This window comes from Mesocricetus auratus, unplaced genomic scaffold (assembly GCF_017639785.1).
Source record: "Mesocricetus auratus isolate SY011 unplaced genomic scaffold, BCM_Maur_2.0 Super-Scaffold_100019, whole genome shotgun sequence".
In the NCBI taxonomy this organism is placed as follows: Eukaryota; Metazoa; Chordata; class Mammalia; order Rodentia; family Cricetidae; genus Mesocricetus; species Mesocricetus auratus.
Window position 1 is genome coordinate 35557045 of NW_024429200.1, and position 19954 is coordinate 35576998.

Sequence of the window (19954 nt, forward strand, 5' to 3'; positions counted from 1 at the left end):
GGATATTTGTTGAAATAATTGGACAACTGAGACCAAAAGTTCACAATAAACTAAGGTTGACCATGTTCCTGAAGTTAATCTTAAAACAGCTGAGAGTCCACGTTTCAGTGTCTGAAATGATTATAGAAGACAAGTATTTTATATAGTCAAACCCATTGATGTGCCTTAAGGATGAAGTGGAAATGCATTTAATGCTGTTTGTTTGCTAAATATAATCTGTAATAGCTTGTTGTTGGCTTAATAATGAAGTGGAAATGTGTTTAATGCTGCTTGTTTGCTAGATATAATCTGCAATAGCTTGTTGTTGGCTTGATAATGAAGTGGAAATGCATTTAATGCTGCTTGTTTGCTAACTATAATCTGCAATAGCTTGTTGTTGGCTTAATAATGAAGTGGAAATGTGTTTAATGCTGCTTGTTTGCTAAATATAGTCTGCAAAATAGCTTGTTGTTGGCTTAATAATGAAGTGGAAATGCATTTAATGCTGCTTGTTTGCTAACTATAATCTGCAATAGCTTGTTGTTGGCTTAATAATGAAGTGGAAATGCATTTAATGCTGCTTGTTTGCTAACTATAATCTGCAATAGCTTGTTGTTGGCTTAATATGCTTTCAGTGTTTAAATAATTCAGCTTTAAAAGGTTGGAATTGCTGGTTTCATGTGCTTTTATGATGAGAGGAACCAGGATGACTGGATTTTCAGTGCTTTCCAGTCAGCCAGTCTTCGCATTCATTTCTGGTCTCTTTTCAACAGTCCCAAGCAGCCCTCGCCTGGGATTTGTTTTGGATCAACAATGACTCTTGCCTACAATTAATTTTAACAATTAAAAGCATGGGAATAATATTTTATTTACCATATTACCATGCTGTAAAAATGGTTATTGCTTGTTGACATTACCAACACACTGAAAACAGAAAATATTAAGTCCTCATTATAACTGACCTCAAGGTCATATAACTAATAATACAATTGTATTGTTTTATGATTAATAGGCACAAAGGTCATCATCTTTATATTAATATGGCCTCTATTTCCCATTTATTTATAATTAGGGAAGAAGGCAATTAATAAAAATATCCTTTGTTTCAAGTAATTAAAAAATTGAAGCTAAATCTTAGTGTGATCGCGCCGTGGCATCTCTGTTCTCTATGAAAACTCCCATAGACTGTTTCAGTGTGGATTTGGATGAAAATGCTACCTCTTGTGGGTGTTTATTAAGGCAAAGTAATTAATTAAATTAGTTTTTTAAAGTGGTAAAGATAAAGTGAGAATAAGGGGCCAGTGTTGTTTCACTGATAACTTGAGCTGGTGTGCTCAACTTTTACCACAAATTGAAATTCCTGACAGAATTTTTTAATGAAAGAAATGAAAAAAAAGCATGCCTGACCCTACCCAACCTCTTTAAACTACAATATCTGGGTAAGAGGTCTGTATATTGATGTATGCCTTTAGATGATTATAACATGTAATCATGGCTAATGAGAATCAGCTGATACAGTTTTGGTAGAATCTGTTAGTGTTGGAGCAGCTTGGTGAACATAAGTGTCACTTATTGAATTTCTGGTCTAATTTGGATTTCATTGAGCTCATTAATGTTGAAGGATCTTGGTAACATAAATGTCATTTGTTGTATTGCTGGTCTATTCTTTCTTTCCATATATGTGATGCATATAACTTGATTATTCTAATTGGAAAAAATTATTCCTTGATGGTAGATGTTTAAATCATAACAGACCCCAAGAAAATATTTTCCCAGAAAACAAATTATCTGGCCATCCAGAAAATGCTTTAGTACATGAACTCTAACTCCAAGAAATATTTTTAAAAAACAATGCTTTATGAAGCAAAGAATATTATTTCCTTTTGCTAAGACCTATATGATATACAATGTGCAAACACATACCTTTTGAAAGGGGAGAAGGAAAAGATTAAAAACCATTCTCCTTGGCATACTAAGTAACATGCTGGGTGTCAATTGTGTTCTAGTGTGTTCATACAAATGAGTTTTGTAAAACTCATAATAAGCTTTTGAGATTAAAAAAACAAACTACTGTCCCAATTTTATATATGAGAAAATTGAGGTTCTGTTATGCTGATAAACTGCTTAATGCCAACAAATGAAACAAACTAAAGATATACTCAAACCTGTCCGTACCTTCTTATTCTGAGTTCAATTGTGTAATTAAAAATGTATATCAAATGAATATTGATATTCTTAAAGTTTTAAAGACAGCATCTATTTGCAAGTGGCGTAAGGTAAGAGAAAAGATTCTGACGTAGCTGTGCTTGGGCAGAACTCCTGGCTCCATCACAGTTTGGCTGCACAAATCGGGCAAGTAATTCAACCTTACTGGGTTATAAAGGCTAAATCTATTTAAAGTATTTCACTTAATGTGGATTAAATACATTGCTGTTTGTAAAGCATTTGGGTAGTTGCTTTGTGCATAGTAGGTTCTATGTAAGTGTTATATTTTTAAATGTCATTTATTCATAAACATTTTGATTATTTATTAAATGCCAACCATTGGTTCAAGTCTGACAGTACATAAATAAAAGTCATATCCTTGTCCTCAAGGATTTTTTTCATCTAGTGGAAAATAAGCATAAATAAATAGAATGATTATTCTAATCAGAAAGTGGTATTTCTTCCAACTTAAGTATAATTAAAAGCATGGTTTGGCCTAGCAGCTATGAGTTGGTCAGTGATTGATTTGATCTTCCAGAGTTCCAGCTGGTGAAAAACCAAGTAGTAATATTTTGGTTGTTAAAATAGTCCTAGGTTGTTTTAAATTTCATTAATACACAAAAACATATCCTTCTGGCTTCAATGTATAAGATTAGAAAACTGAACTATGATGGGGTTACAGATATTGCAACTTTGTATTTTTCAAGTAAATCATGGGGTTGGAACATTGAGGAAAAATCAGTAGAAAATGCCATTGCTTTATGTTCCTTAATATATTGTTGAGTGCAATTTTTAAATTAGTTTCCAAAAAGCAATGTGTGTGTGTTTGGGAGCAATGGGGGGTTTAGACTGGGGTTCTGTTTTTAATTCCTGAAGAAAAAATATTTTTTAGAAAAGTAAATGTCCCTCAGAAAGCACAGTAAAAGTCCCTGGTCCTGGGCTGCTTTGGGAGCCCCTTCTCCTTAGAGCCGGTCCTGCTTGCTAGCTGTGCTGCAAATCCATGCAGCTGCCCTGCTGACACCTGTGGGTACTTGTGGACACTTGAGGTGTAAGACTTTGCCTCGTCTTCTCCTTATTTAAATAAAGCATGTACATTAGTGTCCTGTGTATGAGAATGACGTGGCTTCTATAAAGATAAGTTAATTCTCAAAAAAGAAAGCACCGTGCAATGTAGTCAATATTTCTGCAATCAATATGTAACTATGTTGCTGCACTAAAATTTCTTTTTTGCAATGTATGCCTCTTTCACATCTTATCAAGTCTCAAGGGTACTTTGAATTTCTGATGGATGCTATGCTTTTTCATCAGCTCCACAACCACCTCTTTTATTACCATTATCAAAATATTTTAATATTCTCCCAATATTTGGCCACTTTGCAGGCCCTGTGTGTTCAATTCACAACATAGGCAGAATAATTTGCAAGCTCTGGTCTTGTCATCCTCTGTCCATAATTATTTGGTGATTGACAAGGATACAGCCCCCCTTCAGAATATCGTTTAGCATGCTTCATAATTTAACCCCATCAATGATAGGGAGAAAAATCTCAGCAGCTCCTTAATTCCAGTTTTGGAGTTGCAGTTATACTAGAAAAATTGACTCCAAATTTAGAGTCCATCCTTCACTTTCAACCTTTTGCCCTTGCCTGTCAACCTCAGTTTACATTCTATTTCCTCAAAACGGGTGTGCATGTGCGTGCATGTGTGTCCATTTCTATAATGCTTCAATTGGTAGACTGCTTTGTTTTGGTTTATGTTTCTCCCACTAGTTCTTGTCTGGGACTTCAAAATCCAGCATTTCAGACCTAGCCTCTGTCCATCCTTCAGAGAATGCTCATTATGCCCCCATTTTTACCTGAAGTAGCATCACTCATATTTTAACACTCAATAAATATTTACTAAATGTTTATTGTGTTTTGGTCAGAGAATATTATGAAAAGTTACAGCCCCTGGTTTGAGGGAATTAGACAGACAAAGCAGCAATTTCACAACCAGGGGTATGCACTGCCATAGATGACCTCGGTGCTCCCAAGTGGGAAGCAGCAACAGTTCCTAGGGAGGTGGTCTTCATAAAGAGAACTTGAGTTGTCACTGATATGACATAAAAAGCTGCGTAAATAAGGAAAGACATTAGTTATGTTGCAGGAAGGAACTAGATTGTTTATAAAAAATAAAAATAAAAACCTCTGGGGCTTGAAACAACATGGTGATTTGGGGAACTGCAGATACATGGATTTCCCCCATCAGGTTTGCAGGCTGCCAATAGCTTACCAAGTAGCTGATGTGCCAGCTGAATTAAAAGGATTGCATTTTATCTTAAAGACAAGTGGGGGGGTGAGAACTAATGTAAGGGATAACAATGATCAAATTTCTCATTTCACTTTGTTGAAAACATAGGATGAAAATTAGATTGAAAGTGGCATGGATACAAAATCAAGGAAAGCCAGGAGGAGTTTTATTGCAGCAACAGAAAGAGAATCAATTAGGGCCACTCTGCTGGGGGTGGAATAGGACAAAACGGCCTGGAAATTATTTTAAAGATAATAGTTTAAGGATTTGATCAGTGCTAAAAATAGCCTAAGCATATTTTGAAACAGAAAGATTTAGAGAGGAATGGGGGGGCAAGAAATGATGTATTTTGTTTTATCTACATGTGTGATGTTCTATCAACGTTGATATAGACATCCATGCCTCAAAAGACTTTGATACGAGGTTTAAAAATTAGAAAAACTTCAGTGCAATTTTAACAGTTAACAGTACAAAATTGTTAAAGAGGGAATTTTAAAAATCAGGCATAGGACATTAAAATGAAAAGCTACACATCTAAGACAGAGCTTTGGGGACACCACATTTTAAGGACAAATGCAAAACAAGCCCTCGAAACCCATGGGAGGTTACAAGCACGGAAAAGCACAGAGTCAGGAGCTCCAAGGAAGCCAGAAGGAAAGGCAGCAGGTCTGAAGAGGGTACCCAGGAGACAGGGGAGGCAGAGCAGGCCACAGGCTGAAGCCTGGGGTGCCTGCTGAGTTGTACAGTCTTTTCAGTCAGCTTCAGAGTGCTTATCCCTCACTTTTAAAGACTGTACAATCTCCAGGTTAGCTTAAGTGCTGCCTCTTTATTTCAGTCTTCTATGACAGCCACTGACCCCTCAAACAAAATGTGGTCTTACGAACTCTTATCAGTGTTCTAAAGACTCCCCACAGGTGCCATGCATGGGAGACTGTGCGTGTATGTTCATGCGTGTATGCACATGTGTGTGTTCACTCCTGTGTGTATAGGATATTTGCTTTTATGCAGCGAGTTTTCTCTTGCCATTAATTCTCCTAAGCAAACTTCCTTACTCTCTTTATTACAATAGCATATTGGGAGAAAGACCAATAAGGACTTTACAAACTCCAGCCCTCTAGGAATTCTACTATGTCAGCATATACAAACTATCCTCAGAATGGTTATATCCTTAGAAGTTGTATTAATAAGCTTTTAGGACAAATGTGTCAATTTTCGGGTAATAAGATGAAAACTTTTCTAACTGTTTTACGACTTGTTTGCTTTTTGAAAACATGTTATGAATACATATTAACTTCCCATCTTTCCATTCAGGGTTACACAGGACAGTCACACATTTGTCCCATCTCTGCAGCAAATCCAGACAGCTTTCTATGCTCATGCTGGGATGAGTTAAAACTCATTCAGCTGTAAAGATGCTGACATTTTTTTTTCCTGAAGTGACTTTTGCCACAGTAAAGCTTGAAGTTTTAAAGTATCAATTCGTGATTGCCCCTGAACTCTCAGACACTTCTCTGCAACACTTCCTCCAAACTAATACTCAGTTTTCACTTGGAGGGTTATCGCGTCCATTCTCCTGCTTCAGACTGCAGTCAGTGTTCTCCAGTGAGTCAGCAGAGCCATCACTCCAGCTAAACAAGCGGGACCGTTTCCAGTGTCACCCCCGCCCCTCTAAATCACAAAGTGAAGCGGACAGCCCATTGCATGTGGGGTCTGCAGCCTAAAATTTCTGCACCGGTACTGAAAATGGCCTTCTGAAAAATTAAATCTGCACTGAATATGGGAAGGCTGCTTTTCCTGTCACCGTTCCCTTACCAATCCAGCCCGGTACATAATTAAATACCACTTGCAGTAGCTGGAGAGATAGCTCCGCTGGTAAGAGCACATACTGCTCATGCAGAGGACCAAGTTCAAATCCCAGCACACATGTCAGGGGACTCACAGCTGCCTGTAGCTCCAGCCCTGGGCGGATCTGATGCCACTGGCCTCCACATGTACTTACACGTACATACCACTGACATATGTGCCTACACATAATTAAAAATAAAAACAATTCTTTAAATAGTAATAACATTATAGTAGTTCCTACATGTAGTATACAGGAGGATGTGGTTTTGTTACAATAAAATGTTATGCTATTTTATATGTGAAAATTTATTGTCCAGTTTTTGGTCCTTAAACCAGTCTATCATGGATCCTGAAGGACAGTGATCCTTCTGATTTTTGCACTAGGATAAAGCTAATTGGGTGCTATTTATACCTTTGTGGGCAAGGTTTTTCGTATTTTTCTAGTACAGACCAGAATTAGAAACAACTCATACAAATAGTAACTCTTTCTTTAAGCTAAAACCTCCTAATTTAGGAGATTAGCACCAAAAACAGCTACCATTCATTGTGGTCTACTGTGTGTTGGATGCAACATGATTCAGTCACTTCTCAGGACACCCTTATATCCTGTGTCCTTACAGGGTATTATCAAGATATTGGCAAGGAAGCAGGATTCCTGTGGGCAGGAATCTAATCAAATCCAACGACAACTATCCCTGGTCTCTCTGCTACTCCAATTAATAACATTTTGACAGTGACATTTAGTCCTTAAAAAACATAATTAGAAAATTAATCATTGTGGATGCTCAAGCTTTTCTAACATATGGAATGAAGAGCCCCTTTCCACAGGCATGACAACTGGTCTACCTGAACACTTTAAGCCTGGCATTACACCTAATGGGGCTACAGGTGCTATTACTGTACTTATCTCCAAATTCCAAACTTTTGGCACAGCTTGGATTAGTTCAAGCCCTACCTATATTAATGGAATATTCTAGATGCCTAAGTATATAAGCAGGACATTTCTTCACAGCAATAAAAATGTGAACTGTAATATTGATTTAAAATTTTAGCCTTTTATTGTTTAACTCCCTCCTCCTTTTTAAAGCAGTCATCAAATGAATTTACTAATAATTAACAGCCTTTTGATGACCACAAAACAAGGAAACTCTGATTATACTTCCCTAGAGCTCAAAAATAACAATTGCTTACCCTATGGATATGATGGGGGAAATACCCACTTTCTAATAAATAGTAGTGATTCCTAAAAAAAAAAGCTCTGCTACTTAAGGAAGTTTTCTCTCTAGGGTGCTCCTTGTGAAGTCATCGCAGGCAACAAGGGTAAAAAAAAAAAGACAAATTGTATTGCTGCCAAATTTAATTTTAAATTGACTTAACTCATATATTAATTAACCCAACTTTCAGTGTAGTGATTTTTCTATTCTTATGCAGGACAGGTAGTATTCTGGCAAACATAAGGGTGTCCTGCAGAAAATATTGATTGTTTACGAGCATTTGGATGGAATCTCTTTAGTCCAAGATTCCACGAAGTTCATGGCACAGAGCACACAGTAATGCAAATTGCTTCAGCACCTTCTTGTCTGGGCCTACTACAGGGCTAAAAGGTCAGGACAATATTAGAACACTTTTTCATCCTAACATCACATAGACTGCAAAGATGGCATTAAGGCAAAACCCCAACGAAGCAAATGATCATAGCTTGGGGGCCAATTCAGGAAAAATAAGAATTTACTATGTTGCTTCTTTTCCCATTGAAAATGAAAATAATTTTATTGCATCCCATGAGGAAAATATATATTCTTACAAATTAGATATTTTATTTTAGTGAATAGAGGGTCAATGAGAAACTTGGCTTTTCTTTTTAGCTACTAAATTATTAATATCTAGGCACATTTGAGGAGTAGCAGCTTGATGTCCAATTTGAATCTTATGATCTCATTGAGCTGCATTTTAATTTGTTAAAACGGCACTTCTGCCTTTAAGGTGGTGTCATGTGTTTTCTTGATAATTAATGTTTGGCCTTTATTAATTAAGGTCAGAAATTCAATACTTTCATTGGGGAGAAAACCACAGCACAAGTGTCACAGTTTCCCCAGCAGAAGGTGATTTTCCCATCAGGAGAATCCCATCTTCTGACTCCATGTCCAGTGCTCTCTCTGAGGAGCTAACAAAGTCACTGGAAGCCATGAGCATTTGCAGAAGTCCTGGTCCACCTACCACTGCGCTCACATATGAGCACTGAGTGAAACACGTAGACAAGAATGACCTGTCTTGGTTGTTCCAACTATTCTCCTGATATGCCCAGTACTTTCAACTCTCACAGAAAGCCTTTGTGGTACAGATGGACGGCTTCCTAAGGAAAAGCCCCTGTGCTTGAGCCTTCCCATAGACTGTCTCTCAGTGTCCTTTAGTACAATTCCGTGCTCAAATCAACTATCAACCACTTTTTTTTAACAATCCCCACAAATCTTGCTTTCTGTATGTAGGTAAATAGGGAAAACTGTGCTTAACTCCCTTCAGGAATATATATATTATTGTCAGCAATAATGATGTCTCTCTGTGTAATAGGTCTGAGTGTTAATTCTCGAATGCTAATCTTTACACTATGGTTAAGGATATTAAAGATTAACTGCCAATGTAAAACCAATTAAAAGAAGAATGTATTATATCATTATAACCAACTTGGAAATGACAGATTCTCAAAACTTATGATTTTAGAACTAATTAAAAACTTTTAAGAAACCATGTTTACAAAATGGACATGCTTATTAAAACATCTCAATACAATAATAATGAAAAATATATCTATCGCTTACATAGAACTCACTATGAGCCATTAACATTCTATGCTTTTTATTGATTTTGATGCATTTAATGTTTTCAGTGTCCACCTAAGGTAAGTGCCATTAGAGCACAAGAGGAAACCGAGGGAACACGGCCGCCACACACCGGATTTGAAAATGAGTCCAAGGAGAATCCGAGTGTAAGTACGATCTTTAAACAGCAGACACATGAATTTCTGTCTTGGAAAATATGTAGAAATAATACATGTCTTCCTTATTCTAAATATTTTCCTCTGCAGCTGTCAAGCTTATGCCCAGGCTTATAGTATTCCACTGTGCACTGTGGTTTACCAGAAGTGGAAACTGTGCTTTTCCAAGTTGACCATTTCATTCGTAAAAAGCAAAATTAAATGAAAAAAGTTGATTTATTATTTCAAAGATGCAATTTCTATCAAAAAATGTTAAGCACAACTCAATATAACAGGATTTTTTAAAAGAATCTTAAAACTACATTTGGCTTACTTACATGAAAACTAGTCAGAAACTCATGGATTCTGTGGTTTTAATGGTGTGGTGGGGGAAATAAACCTGGGCCCCAAGTGGCAAATGAAAATACATTGAATTTTAATTAGTCTAAAAATGGTCAGTTTTCCTATTCACTCAGAGATGATAAACTTTCCAAGCTCTATTTTGGAGTGTGACAACTCTTTTCCGAGCTCAACAGTCTCATTTCCCTATCTGATGACTGCCTAGGCACTCTGTGTACTTGGGCAAAACAGGGGTGCGGGGAGCAACAGGATGGGGACGGTCCATTCTGAAAGTCAAAGGAAACTGTGTGTCCCTCAGGCGTGTTCAGGCTACTCAGTCTCACGCAAGTGATTTTCATGCACTATGTCAGTTTTTGTTTATTTGTCATATCTTCATTTATGTTCATTTCAACTCTTCATTTACTTCTCTTACACGTTTCTTACATTCTATTGTACAGCATGTTTAGTCTAAAATTCTTTCTCTATTGTCATAGCTCAGTTTTAGAATAGTAAAAGAAAAACTACTGAAGTAGAAATTACCTGCTTTGCATCAAGTTATTCAGCTTCCTCAGAATGAGGAAATTATTCGGTCATTATTAAGAAATTATTAAGATCACAGTAATGCCGGTGGGTTTGTCTTTCCATCATACTCCATCATCAGAAACTTCTAGCTTGCAAGAGATAATCTTAGTATGAAAAGGGTGTGGTTTCAAACTTAACCACAGTGCAGACGGGTAGGCAGGAGGTATGGGAGACAAAAGTGCCTTGAGGAAACTGAACAGGCAGCTGGAAACACAAACTTGGGTGGGGGAGAAGCTGGAGACTTGCATTTTATATATTAAATGTATTCATTAGTTTTATTCTCCTTCCTCTCACAATATTTCTAAAGCAGAGTTCCAGACTAGACAATGAGTATTACAACTCAGTTTCAGCTATATATTTGCCAAACAACAAATGGACATACATTGTCTCATTTATATTGTACAATAGCCTGGAAAGGGAAATATTGTTTTTAATCTCCAGTTCACAGACACTACTGAAAATTTAAAGATGTTAATAAGAAGAAATTAGAATTAAGATGTTATGCTAATTCTAATCAATAGAAATGTGCCGATACAATCATTTTTACCTGATATAAGGGCTCACGGGGACAGTTCTTGGAAGAATTACCCCACATTTAATTCATACAATATCCACAGGTGGTTTCATTTTTCCCAATTAAGTTCAGAGGGTGATGAAGCTTACAGATAAAAAGAAAGGTCATATGACTAGAAGCAGCAACTGGATTTGAACCTAGACTCATCCCATTATGGTCTAGATCACTATCCTGCACTCCTTCTGAGAGCAGTTTATATGCTTGGTCATATCTGCTTGGTGCTGAGTTTGTGACTTTTAATGGAAAATAGTTGTCCTAAAGTGTGATCTACTAATCCATGGCAGAATTTCACTCTTTGGTAGGGAAATGAGAAGCTCAAAGACAATGTGAAGAGCTTTCCTAACTACTAGAGCCTTTCCCTATAAAGAATGGCATTTTGTTCTAGGGACATAATCTTCCTTTTGCAAAACAATATCCCCTTTTAATCTAATTATGGTCAGAATGACTGATAATTATTTTTAAACACACTCATTAAAATTAGTTAGTCCTATGCCCTCTACCACCATACTTGAGCCAGTTGGAGTGAATGGCACTAATTCATATACTGTAAGATTCTGACCTCTAAAAAAAGACAAAATTTATTTTACAGGTTTCCCCAAGACTTAAGTTTTATGCTTAAAGCACGTGTCACTTTCTGGTTTTTAAAAACATTGAAGGGGAGCAGAATATACTTGAGGAAGCATGGCACTATCCATGTCCGCTACACTTTCATAGGATAGACCTCTCCATATACAAAACACCTCATCTCCAGCCGAATACTGTGCAGGCAGCCCATGCCATGTATTCACACGCATCTCTGATAGGCACTTATCATTGTAGAAAGCAACATTTACTCCAGCAACCTTGGTATCATCTTGAGAATACACACAGACACACAGACACACACACACACACACACACACACACACAGTAGTGTTTGGTCTTTCTTCTGCACAGATTTCTGAAAATTTGATTTAAATATCTCTGCTCTCTGTCTCTCTGTGTGTAGGTGCATCGGAGTGTGTGTGTGTGTGTGTGTGTGTGTGTGTGTGTGTGTGTGTGTGTGTGTGTGTCCCATTGTGGTAGATGTCAAACCTATAGCCAAATGCATATCAGGATAGCACGCTGTCACTGAATTACACCCCTGACCCTTTATGTATTCTTGTTATTATCTCGATCCTCATCTTACAATTGAGAAAAGTACAGCTCAGTTTAAAACGTGAGCTGAAACACCTCATCTAGGTAGGTGACAGAGTTAAGACTTGACCCTTTCTTTTCTCATATTCCAGTCCCTTTAATTATCTTCTCACAATTCTATATGCATCCCAATCTTTGTTTTCACAGTAGTCCATGCCACAGTTCTGCTGGTGGTGATCTCAGACTCATGCGGTTTGAATGTGCCTGCATCCTTCTGGAAATGTGCACCTTACATGTCCTTGTATATGTGGACACAGCATGAGAGCTGCTCAGAAGGAAAGCCAGAAGGAATCTAAAGTGATTGATTGTGTGTATCAGGCCAGTGAGAGATGCTTTTAAAACAGACTCACGGAAATTGTGTAAGGTCATCAGATGACACAAGTAAGACCCTTCAGTGATAAAGAAGGTTGTAGCTGAAAGGGCATGTATTTAAAGATAACATAGAACGTGAACAAGAATCAATAGTTCTGTATCTGTAAAGGGAGGTTCACTGAATGACCAGGGCATGTCAGCAGATACCCTTGCCTGCAGTGCAGATCCTACGTTTTCTCATGAAACGTTCGTTTATGGTTGAGTTTCACCTGGTATGTCTAGAGTACAGCATACACTGTTTATTTAAGGCAAACACTTTTTCCCACCCTAAAACTAAAGAATAAGAGGTTTCTGTCCTTTTAAAGAGAAAGCAGAAGTGTGCTGTAGTTCAGTCCTCAGAAGAGACAAATGAGGAAGGAAACCAATTCCTTTTCCTTTCTTCCATGGGGCTTGTTTTTCTCTTAAAGTAGCATTCTAGTTCTTATTCAAGTTCCGCAGACATCTGAAACTTATATAGCAGCTTCTAATATACTTAGACACAAGTTAATATCAAGTATACTCCATGTTGTGAGAATGAGTGTCTTAAGCTTAAAATTTTTAAACAGTTATTAATTACATTTCATACCTTCTTGTTATTTGAGTGCAAAACTGCAGCAGAGAAATTGTCACATGGTTTGTCAACCACCAGACAGGGATCATAACAAGACTAAGTCCCCAGGGAAAGTCAGCACTATGCTAGAGAGAGACACCAGTGCAAAGTGTGAGCAAGGCCATGGGAGATAATTCTGAAATTTTCAATTATGCTAATTTACGAAAATGGCTTTAAAATATTTATGCTAAAAGACAAAAATACTTCTTCAAAGATTGACTTTGTTTCATTAAAAGTGGTGAGTAGAAATATTCAAAATGCTTTTCCAAGTGCCTGGGTTCTTTGCCAACACCTCCCCATCACCATTAAATGTGAAATAGAAGAGACATTATGGCATCTGTCTTTGTAACTACAGGTATCTTGCAGAGAGTGGAAATAATTTGAATCTGATAATAGTCTTTATTTTTAATATAAATCCTTTTGCTGAGCTACAAAAGGGCAAAGGCCTTAGCCTATACCCCCAAGGACTGTGGAAGACCCTTCCTGACAGACAATCTGGAAAAAAAGCCATCAATTCATCTTTGCTAGAAGGGAATGAGGAGCTGATTTTTGCTTTAGCAGATGGGGGTGGGAATAAAAGAGCTTTTCCATCATCATCCAATTAAGAAGGTCTATCCTTAGGACACTATTCACTTAGGAATCCTAGTGAAAGATTCTATGGAAACATGCCTAACTTTCACCAAATTTTAAAGGTGTAATTTGTTAACAGTCTTGCCCAGTTTTTTCCCAATACTTTCAACTTCCTTTTTATCCTTTTGCCATGGAGGTTGATGTTTGAGGCAAGGATTTTAGCACGTCTGATGTTTTAACCTCCCAAATAATCTCAGTCTACCCATCTCCACATTGCACCAAAGCAGCATTTCTAAAACTTAAGTCCAAAACATTATCACCTGAAGAGTTAGTCAAATATCAGGATATGGGCCCCATCATTCCCAGGGTGTCTGATAGAGGCTAACGTGGACTTATAATCACAGTCTTAGTAGCTGGTATGTTACCAGGTCTTCTCAGCGCTCTTGGTCAAGCTATGACCTTCACAATTAACCTCCATGTGTGTTTTTCCACCTGCATTCCTCCCTGATTTCCGATAGTTTCAGAGGTTTCAGGTTGGCTACCATGCCCATTGCTGCCTGGCCTTCTCCAGGCCCAGTATTTCCCTGCATGCTGAGAAAGTCAGCAAAACACTGAGACAACATGGTTACCTCTGAGGGAAGTCTGCCTGGGGTGGGTACGAAAAGATACATGAAACTAAACTGCTCACTGTCTGCCTCTTTTCTGAACTTCGGGAAGGTACAGAAGGGAAATGAAGCTCTATTTACTTCCAGTGAGCACTCACCTAGATCCTGAAAGATGAAAATTTCAAGAAATAGTTATATTTTCTCTCTAAAACAAATGGCAGTATAAATAAGTTTCTTTTAAGTAGCAAAAACAAATAAGCACTACCAAGCCACAGTGTGCAAAACTATACGACCTAACAAGATGACTGCCTTTGAAACTACTGCCAAGGACAGAATACTTACATCAAAAGCAATAATGACTTTATTTCCTACTAAAATTAGATGTAGGACAGTAGTTACATGAGTTTCTGTGCCTTTTGTTTATTCTCTTTGTGACCAATTCAACAATTGAAAAGTTTCAATAGCAGAAAAGTCCAGGTCTAAAATAATCAAAGATTTCCATTTGTTTATTCAAGTTAGCCATTGTTTTAGGCAGTGATAAAAGAAAGATAAGGCCACATATCTCTGCAAGTACATGAAAGCTGAAGATAGGCAGGGAGCAAATACACAGGCGCATTATGTAAATAAATATAATTAAAATAAAAGGTATAAGAGTGAGGGCTTTGTTTTATGAAGGGCCAGCATGCCATGAAGATGATGGTAGAATACCAGTGGTACTTATGCAGAAAGGAAGAAGTTAATAAAACAGAATTAGGGTCTAGTTACACATTAGAGTTTAGTGTGTGACAGTATTGGCAAATAAGACCAGTGGGAAAATAACAGACAATTATCAAAGAAGTATACTTTCTGTGATATCACAAATGAATACTGGTGTACTAGGAGAAATATAAGAGAATTTTTTTATAAGTCAAGATATTTGAATCCTATGAAAAACACAAAAACAATGACTGTATGACTGTATGATAATGGTGATTATTTCTTAAAATAAAAAGAGTATTTCCTATACATAAAGCAGACAGATTTCATTTAAATAACACTCTACACACACACACACACACACACACACACACACACACCATTCTAAAACCTTGCAATCATCTTCTTAATTTTAGCACTCAAGGAAAAAAAAGCTGTTCCTTTCTTCCTACATTCCTGTTACCTTCAATGATCTATTCTATAATATATGCACACATCAAAACACCACTTTGCAAAACACACACACACACACACACATATATATATATATGTCTTACTTAAAACAACTTTAAGTTTTTAAGCATGTTAGTAAGTATGTGCTTGTACCATTACTTGTGTATACACAGTCTGAGGATTAGCAACATCAAGGAACTCCCAAAATCATTGCTAGAAATGAGGCAAAACAAGAATTTGGACTCAGATCTGCTTGAATCATAGATAAACTATCAGACACAGGGGTAAGAAAAGTTCTTGTAAAGAAAAGGAGCAAATATCTTAAATGGAAACAACATAAGCTGGGAGTTGCAAGAGATGAGAGAAAAAGTCTGTTATTATAGCAAAGGACTTGGCCTCTTTAGTTATCAGGGAGAAGCAGAAAATATTGTTACAAACCCAATATTTCTACTTATTGTCTCCTTAACAAAATTGTACACCTTTTGTCCCTGTCTTTTGTTGTCTTTAGAATGTTCTTCCTACTATTATCTGTAATACTTCTGACATGGTTGCTGCTTGCACACAAAGAGAGGACACTCAGATGTGCTATGGTAGACCCTGAGCAGCCTTGGAAAGATGCACACTGCATATTCAGAAAAGGAATTCCAAGAAAATATATCCAAATGTATAAATGATTCTGTTTACAGTGTTATACATTCCACACATGAAAGTATAAGGAATGTTTGAGTTGTTAATTAGTTTTACTTCTGAGAAGTTATATTTCAGAACTCGTGTGAGCCCACTTAATCTGTCCAAGTGCAAAGTAAAACATTCCCTTTAACTTACATTTAAAATGTGAATTTTTAAAAATTTTGTTAAAAGAACTATAAAGCAATAAGATATTTTAAGATAAAATCCATTTAAAAAGTGATGATCACATAGCCAGCTCCTAGGTGCAATTAGAGCATCCTTCCTGCCTTTCAGGTGGGGGCATCCCTGCCCTGAAGATCTAGGCTCTGCTCTCATACTGACAGCAAAGCCCTACGAATGAAACTCCACTCCTGTTTTCACCATGCATTCCTACTTTGCTGTTTTAAAGCAGTCTTGCCCCAGTGTTGACAAATTCAAATATCTATAAGTATATAGTTAACTTACAGCTAACTAGTGGATTCAGGAAGCCTTCCATGCCACACCCAACCCCTTTTCTCTGTAGGTTTCCTCTCCATTAAAGGTAAATTTTATCCTTTTCACACAGTTGAAAAAGACCACAGTGGATACGGGATGTTTTAACTAAAATTAAAATAGACCACAAATATGATTTAAAAAAAACAAAAATCTTTCCATCTACCAGCCAACCGGAGTCTAGTTTTCTTGCCATCAAATTCTTGTTTTCCAACACTCTTTTTTAAATATACAATTTTGGAATATATATATTAGCTTGCTATTTCTACCCATTTTAATAGAATTGAGAAGCACTATGCTGTGCTTATTCAATGATTCTTCGGTAATGCTGCTTGCCTACATCAATAAACAATTTACAAATTTTGGAATTCAATATCTTTCCTTGGACAACTGTTTGAGAGGATTTGCAAACAACTTGAAAACGGGTGTCATCCAAACTGCTGCTTTTAATCATTTTCCGTAAGTGACTTTTCCACACGTAAATTGTATCCAGTTTATACTGAGGTACCACCCCTATTCTATCCCCACTACTCCAGATGGCACCAGGAGCGTGAGGCCCTGCAGTTTCCTCCTCACAGCCAGTTGAAGGATAATGAGTTAACCTCCCACTAGCTTCTCCATAACCCGCAGAGGCCTGAGTTAACTGGGCCTGCTCTATACGGCAGCAGGAACATGGTGAGGGTATAGCTGAAACATGGTCATAAAAATCCCCTCACCTACTATTTCTCTAAAGGACTCCTCAGCCGCATGTAGAGTTCTGACAAAGGAGCAGTAGTTCTGCTTGATCTGGTCGGGACTGCTTGTACAGAAATTCCTATCACCTGTCAAGCCTTAGGGAGATGGAGCCTTGAAGTTCCCCATAGCCAGCATTTCCAGGCTGCTCGGGGCAGTAATTAATTATGCTAACTGTGATGTCAGAGTCTCTCGGGTCAAACAGTCCACCTGATTTACTGACAAAGTGACCTAATGCAAGCAGTGGCACATTTTGTGCCTCAGTTTCCTCTCATTTAGTAGAGCTATTAGTTCCTTCCTTCCTTTCCAGAGGGTTATGTCACCACAAAAGGCTCTGTGTGTGATGACAGTACAGAGTAAATGACCAAGCATATGTGATAGTGTGTACTACACCAACGTGCCCTGCATACCCATGTGTTATACATGTAGCAAACAGGACATCCAATGACTCTGTGTTTATAATTTTGTATTTGTCCTATCCCGGAAGAGGAGACAGCCATTTGGAAATGGGGCTTGGCTCAAACTTGGGACAATATTGCTGATTGGCCTTAAACTTTCTTGCCACCAAGCAACTGATTCACTTCTTGTCTCTATTAACCTGTCACACCATGCCCCACCGATTCTGTTTTGTCAACTAAAAGTGGAATATGACATTAGGAGGATCACCCTTAGTCAGGAGTCACTTGTACCGTCTAACTTCTATGTCATCTACCCTCCTCCCACTTAGAACTCCCCCCCCAGCTTCTTTTTGAAAGGCATTGTGTACGCAGTGTGCTTCCAAAGCTATGAAATAAAACACAAGCAGGTTCCCTTAAAGTGTTGAAAACTTCTGTCAGTTTCTGAGAAGTGTGAGTTTATGATAAACAGAGTGTTGAGTAAGTAGGGCTTCAAATAAATGGCGTATTTGCAAAAAAAAGCATAATTTGAACACCATGATCATTTTTAACCCTTATGCAGCTTCTCATATACCAAAACCAACATGAAGCATTGACGCAAATGCTCATGGGGATTCATCAATCCCAATGAACAAATCACAATATGCAACAAGTAAATCACAGTGTAAAGGCTTATCTTTTGACCCTGGCAGATTTCAAAGTTGATGTCAAGATCCAAATTTCTTGAACAAACTAACAAAACAAAAGAAGAAATGGTCGACCCATTTTCTTATGATTTTCGAAGCTACAACTCTGTTTTGAGAAAGACACCAATGCCACATCCAGGCACCGTGAGAGTAAGTGCCACACTAGAAGATTGTTGGCAGCCACAGAAGTATGGAATGGTAGACTCAGCACTACATAGTCATCATCCCCATTTGGTCTTGGACCACAAATATGTCCCCTTGAACCATCATATATAATGTACATGTTGTTGAGAGGGGATAGTGCTAACACTTCGTGATTACCATTGCATTACCCTCCTTCTAAAGATTTTAGGGAAAATAAAAACCCACAAGAGTAATTTTTTTCCTTTCTACAGCATGAATTTGTAAACCTAGCACCATAAAATGTTCATGTGGATGGAGGGGGGATCCTGCTGGTGTTCTTAATCAAACCACCATTGCTCAGGGATCCTGTCCTTAGTATTCAGTCCTTTCTCAGATTCTCCGGGTTTTTATCTTACTGAGCAACTCTCCAACAAAAACTGTGCTGTGATTCACACCTGAGGCCCTTCAGAAGTCCACCACAGAAGATGTATCTCCACAATGAATGAAATTTGATGAAAAAGGTGATATATCTCTTCTATCCAGGAGATAGACCACCACCACCAACCCCAAAAAATAAAAGATTGTTCTAGGATGTGTTTTCCCGAAAAGTCAGGTGTCAGTAGCTAAGACATTCCGGCAACCTTTTGATAAAATGCTCATCATTTGCCCCAATGCCTATAAGTGAACCTGTTAATTGTGGCTGTGGGATAGACTTGAGACAGCTGACACCGAAAAGCCCCATGGAGGAAGGTTGTGTTATTAACGCTCTTGTTTGAACATCTTAGTGTTGTTCTGACTATGACTGTCGTTAGAAAAAAAAGGCTTCAGTAGTAAAAGGAATAAAATGTGTTATTAAAGAGTTTAGAGAGTTTAGGCTACATAGTTCAAACTTCATCTGTCTGGAGCCTTGTGACTGAAATACACATTTCCAAACTAGGAGTGCATGGCTTAGGGACTGACAAGTTGTCCAGCAGGTGGCACAGTGTTAACACTCAGTGTCCTTTGTGTTCAAAGACATATATTATTGAACTTGGCTGAAAGCCCCAGGGAGAATTTGCTTTACACCTAGAGCGTTCAAATATATACACAGGGTATTTAGTTTGTTTTTGAAAATATTTATTAGTATTAAAGAATTTTGAATTCAGTTATCTACTTTGAGGTTTGTATGTTAATCTGAGATCCACTTATGCCTTCTTGCTTCAAAGATTTATGCTATGCGTTTATATTTATTTTTTTCTTCCTCAGATATAGGAAAAAGCATATAAAACATGCAAATGGATCTTTAAATGTTACAGACTTTTTAATAAAATTCTTGTAAATTTGCAGAACCAATATTTACTGTTGTAGATTGAGGGGTCGCTAGTGCCACTGGTATCTACTCTGCATCTGAGTTGTACTCATAGTTAAGCAGTCAACAGGAAACTCAGATCCTCCAGTCATTCAGACAACTCAGATTAAAGCTGCCGTGCATTGTAACTATTTGAATCCATCATGTAGGTACTTTGTGTGTGTGTGTGTGTGTGTGTGTGTGTGTGTTTTAATCCAAATGGAAAGCTTGTTTAATTCTAAAGGCATTCCATCAGCTTTGATTACATTGGCAGCTTTGTCTACTAAT

The 19954-nt window shown here is 37.5% G+C and overlaps 1 protein-coding gene across 2 annotated transcripts in view; it reads left to right on the forward strand.

Annotated features, from left to right (window-relative positions):
* Nucleotides 1–19954, forward strand: part of Calcr (calcitonin receptor) — a 73315-nt gene that overhangs the window by 1198 nt on the left and 52163 nt on the right. For both annotated transcript variants that reach the window (XM_021234611.2, XM_021234612.2), the window contains exon 2: nucleotides 9200–9298. In XM_021234611.2, coding sequence (XP_021090270.1) covers nucleotides 9276–9298 — 23 coding nt within the window. In that variant the 5' untranslated portion in view covers nucleotides 9200–9275. The remainder of the gene's footprint in view (nucleotides 1–9199; nucleotides 9299–19954) is intronic.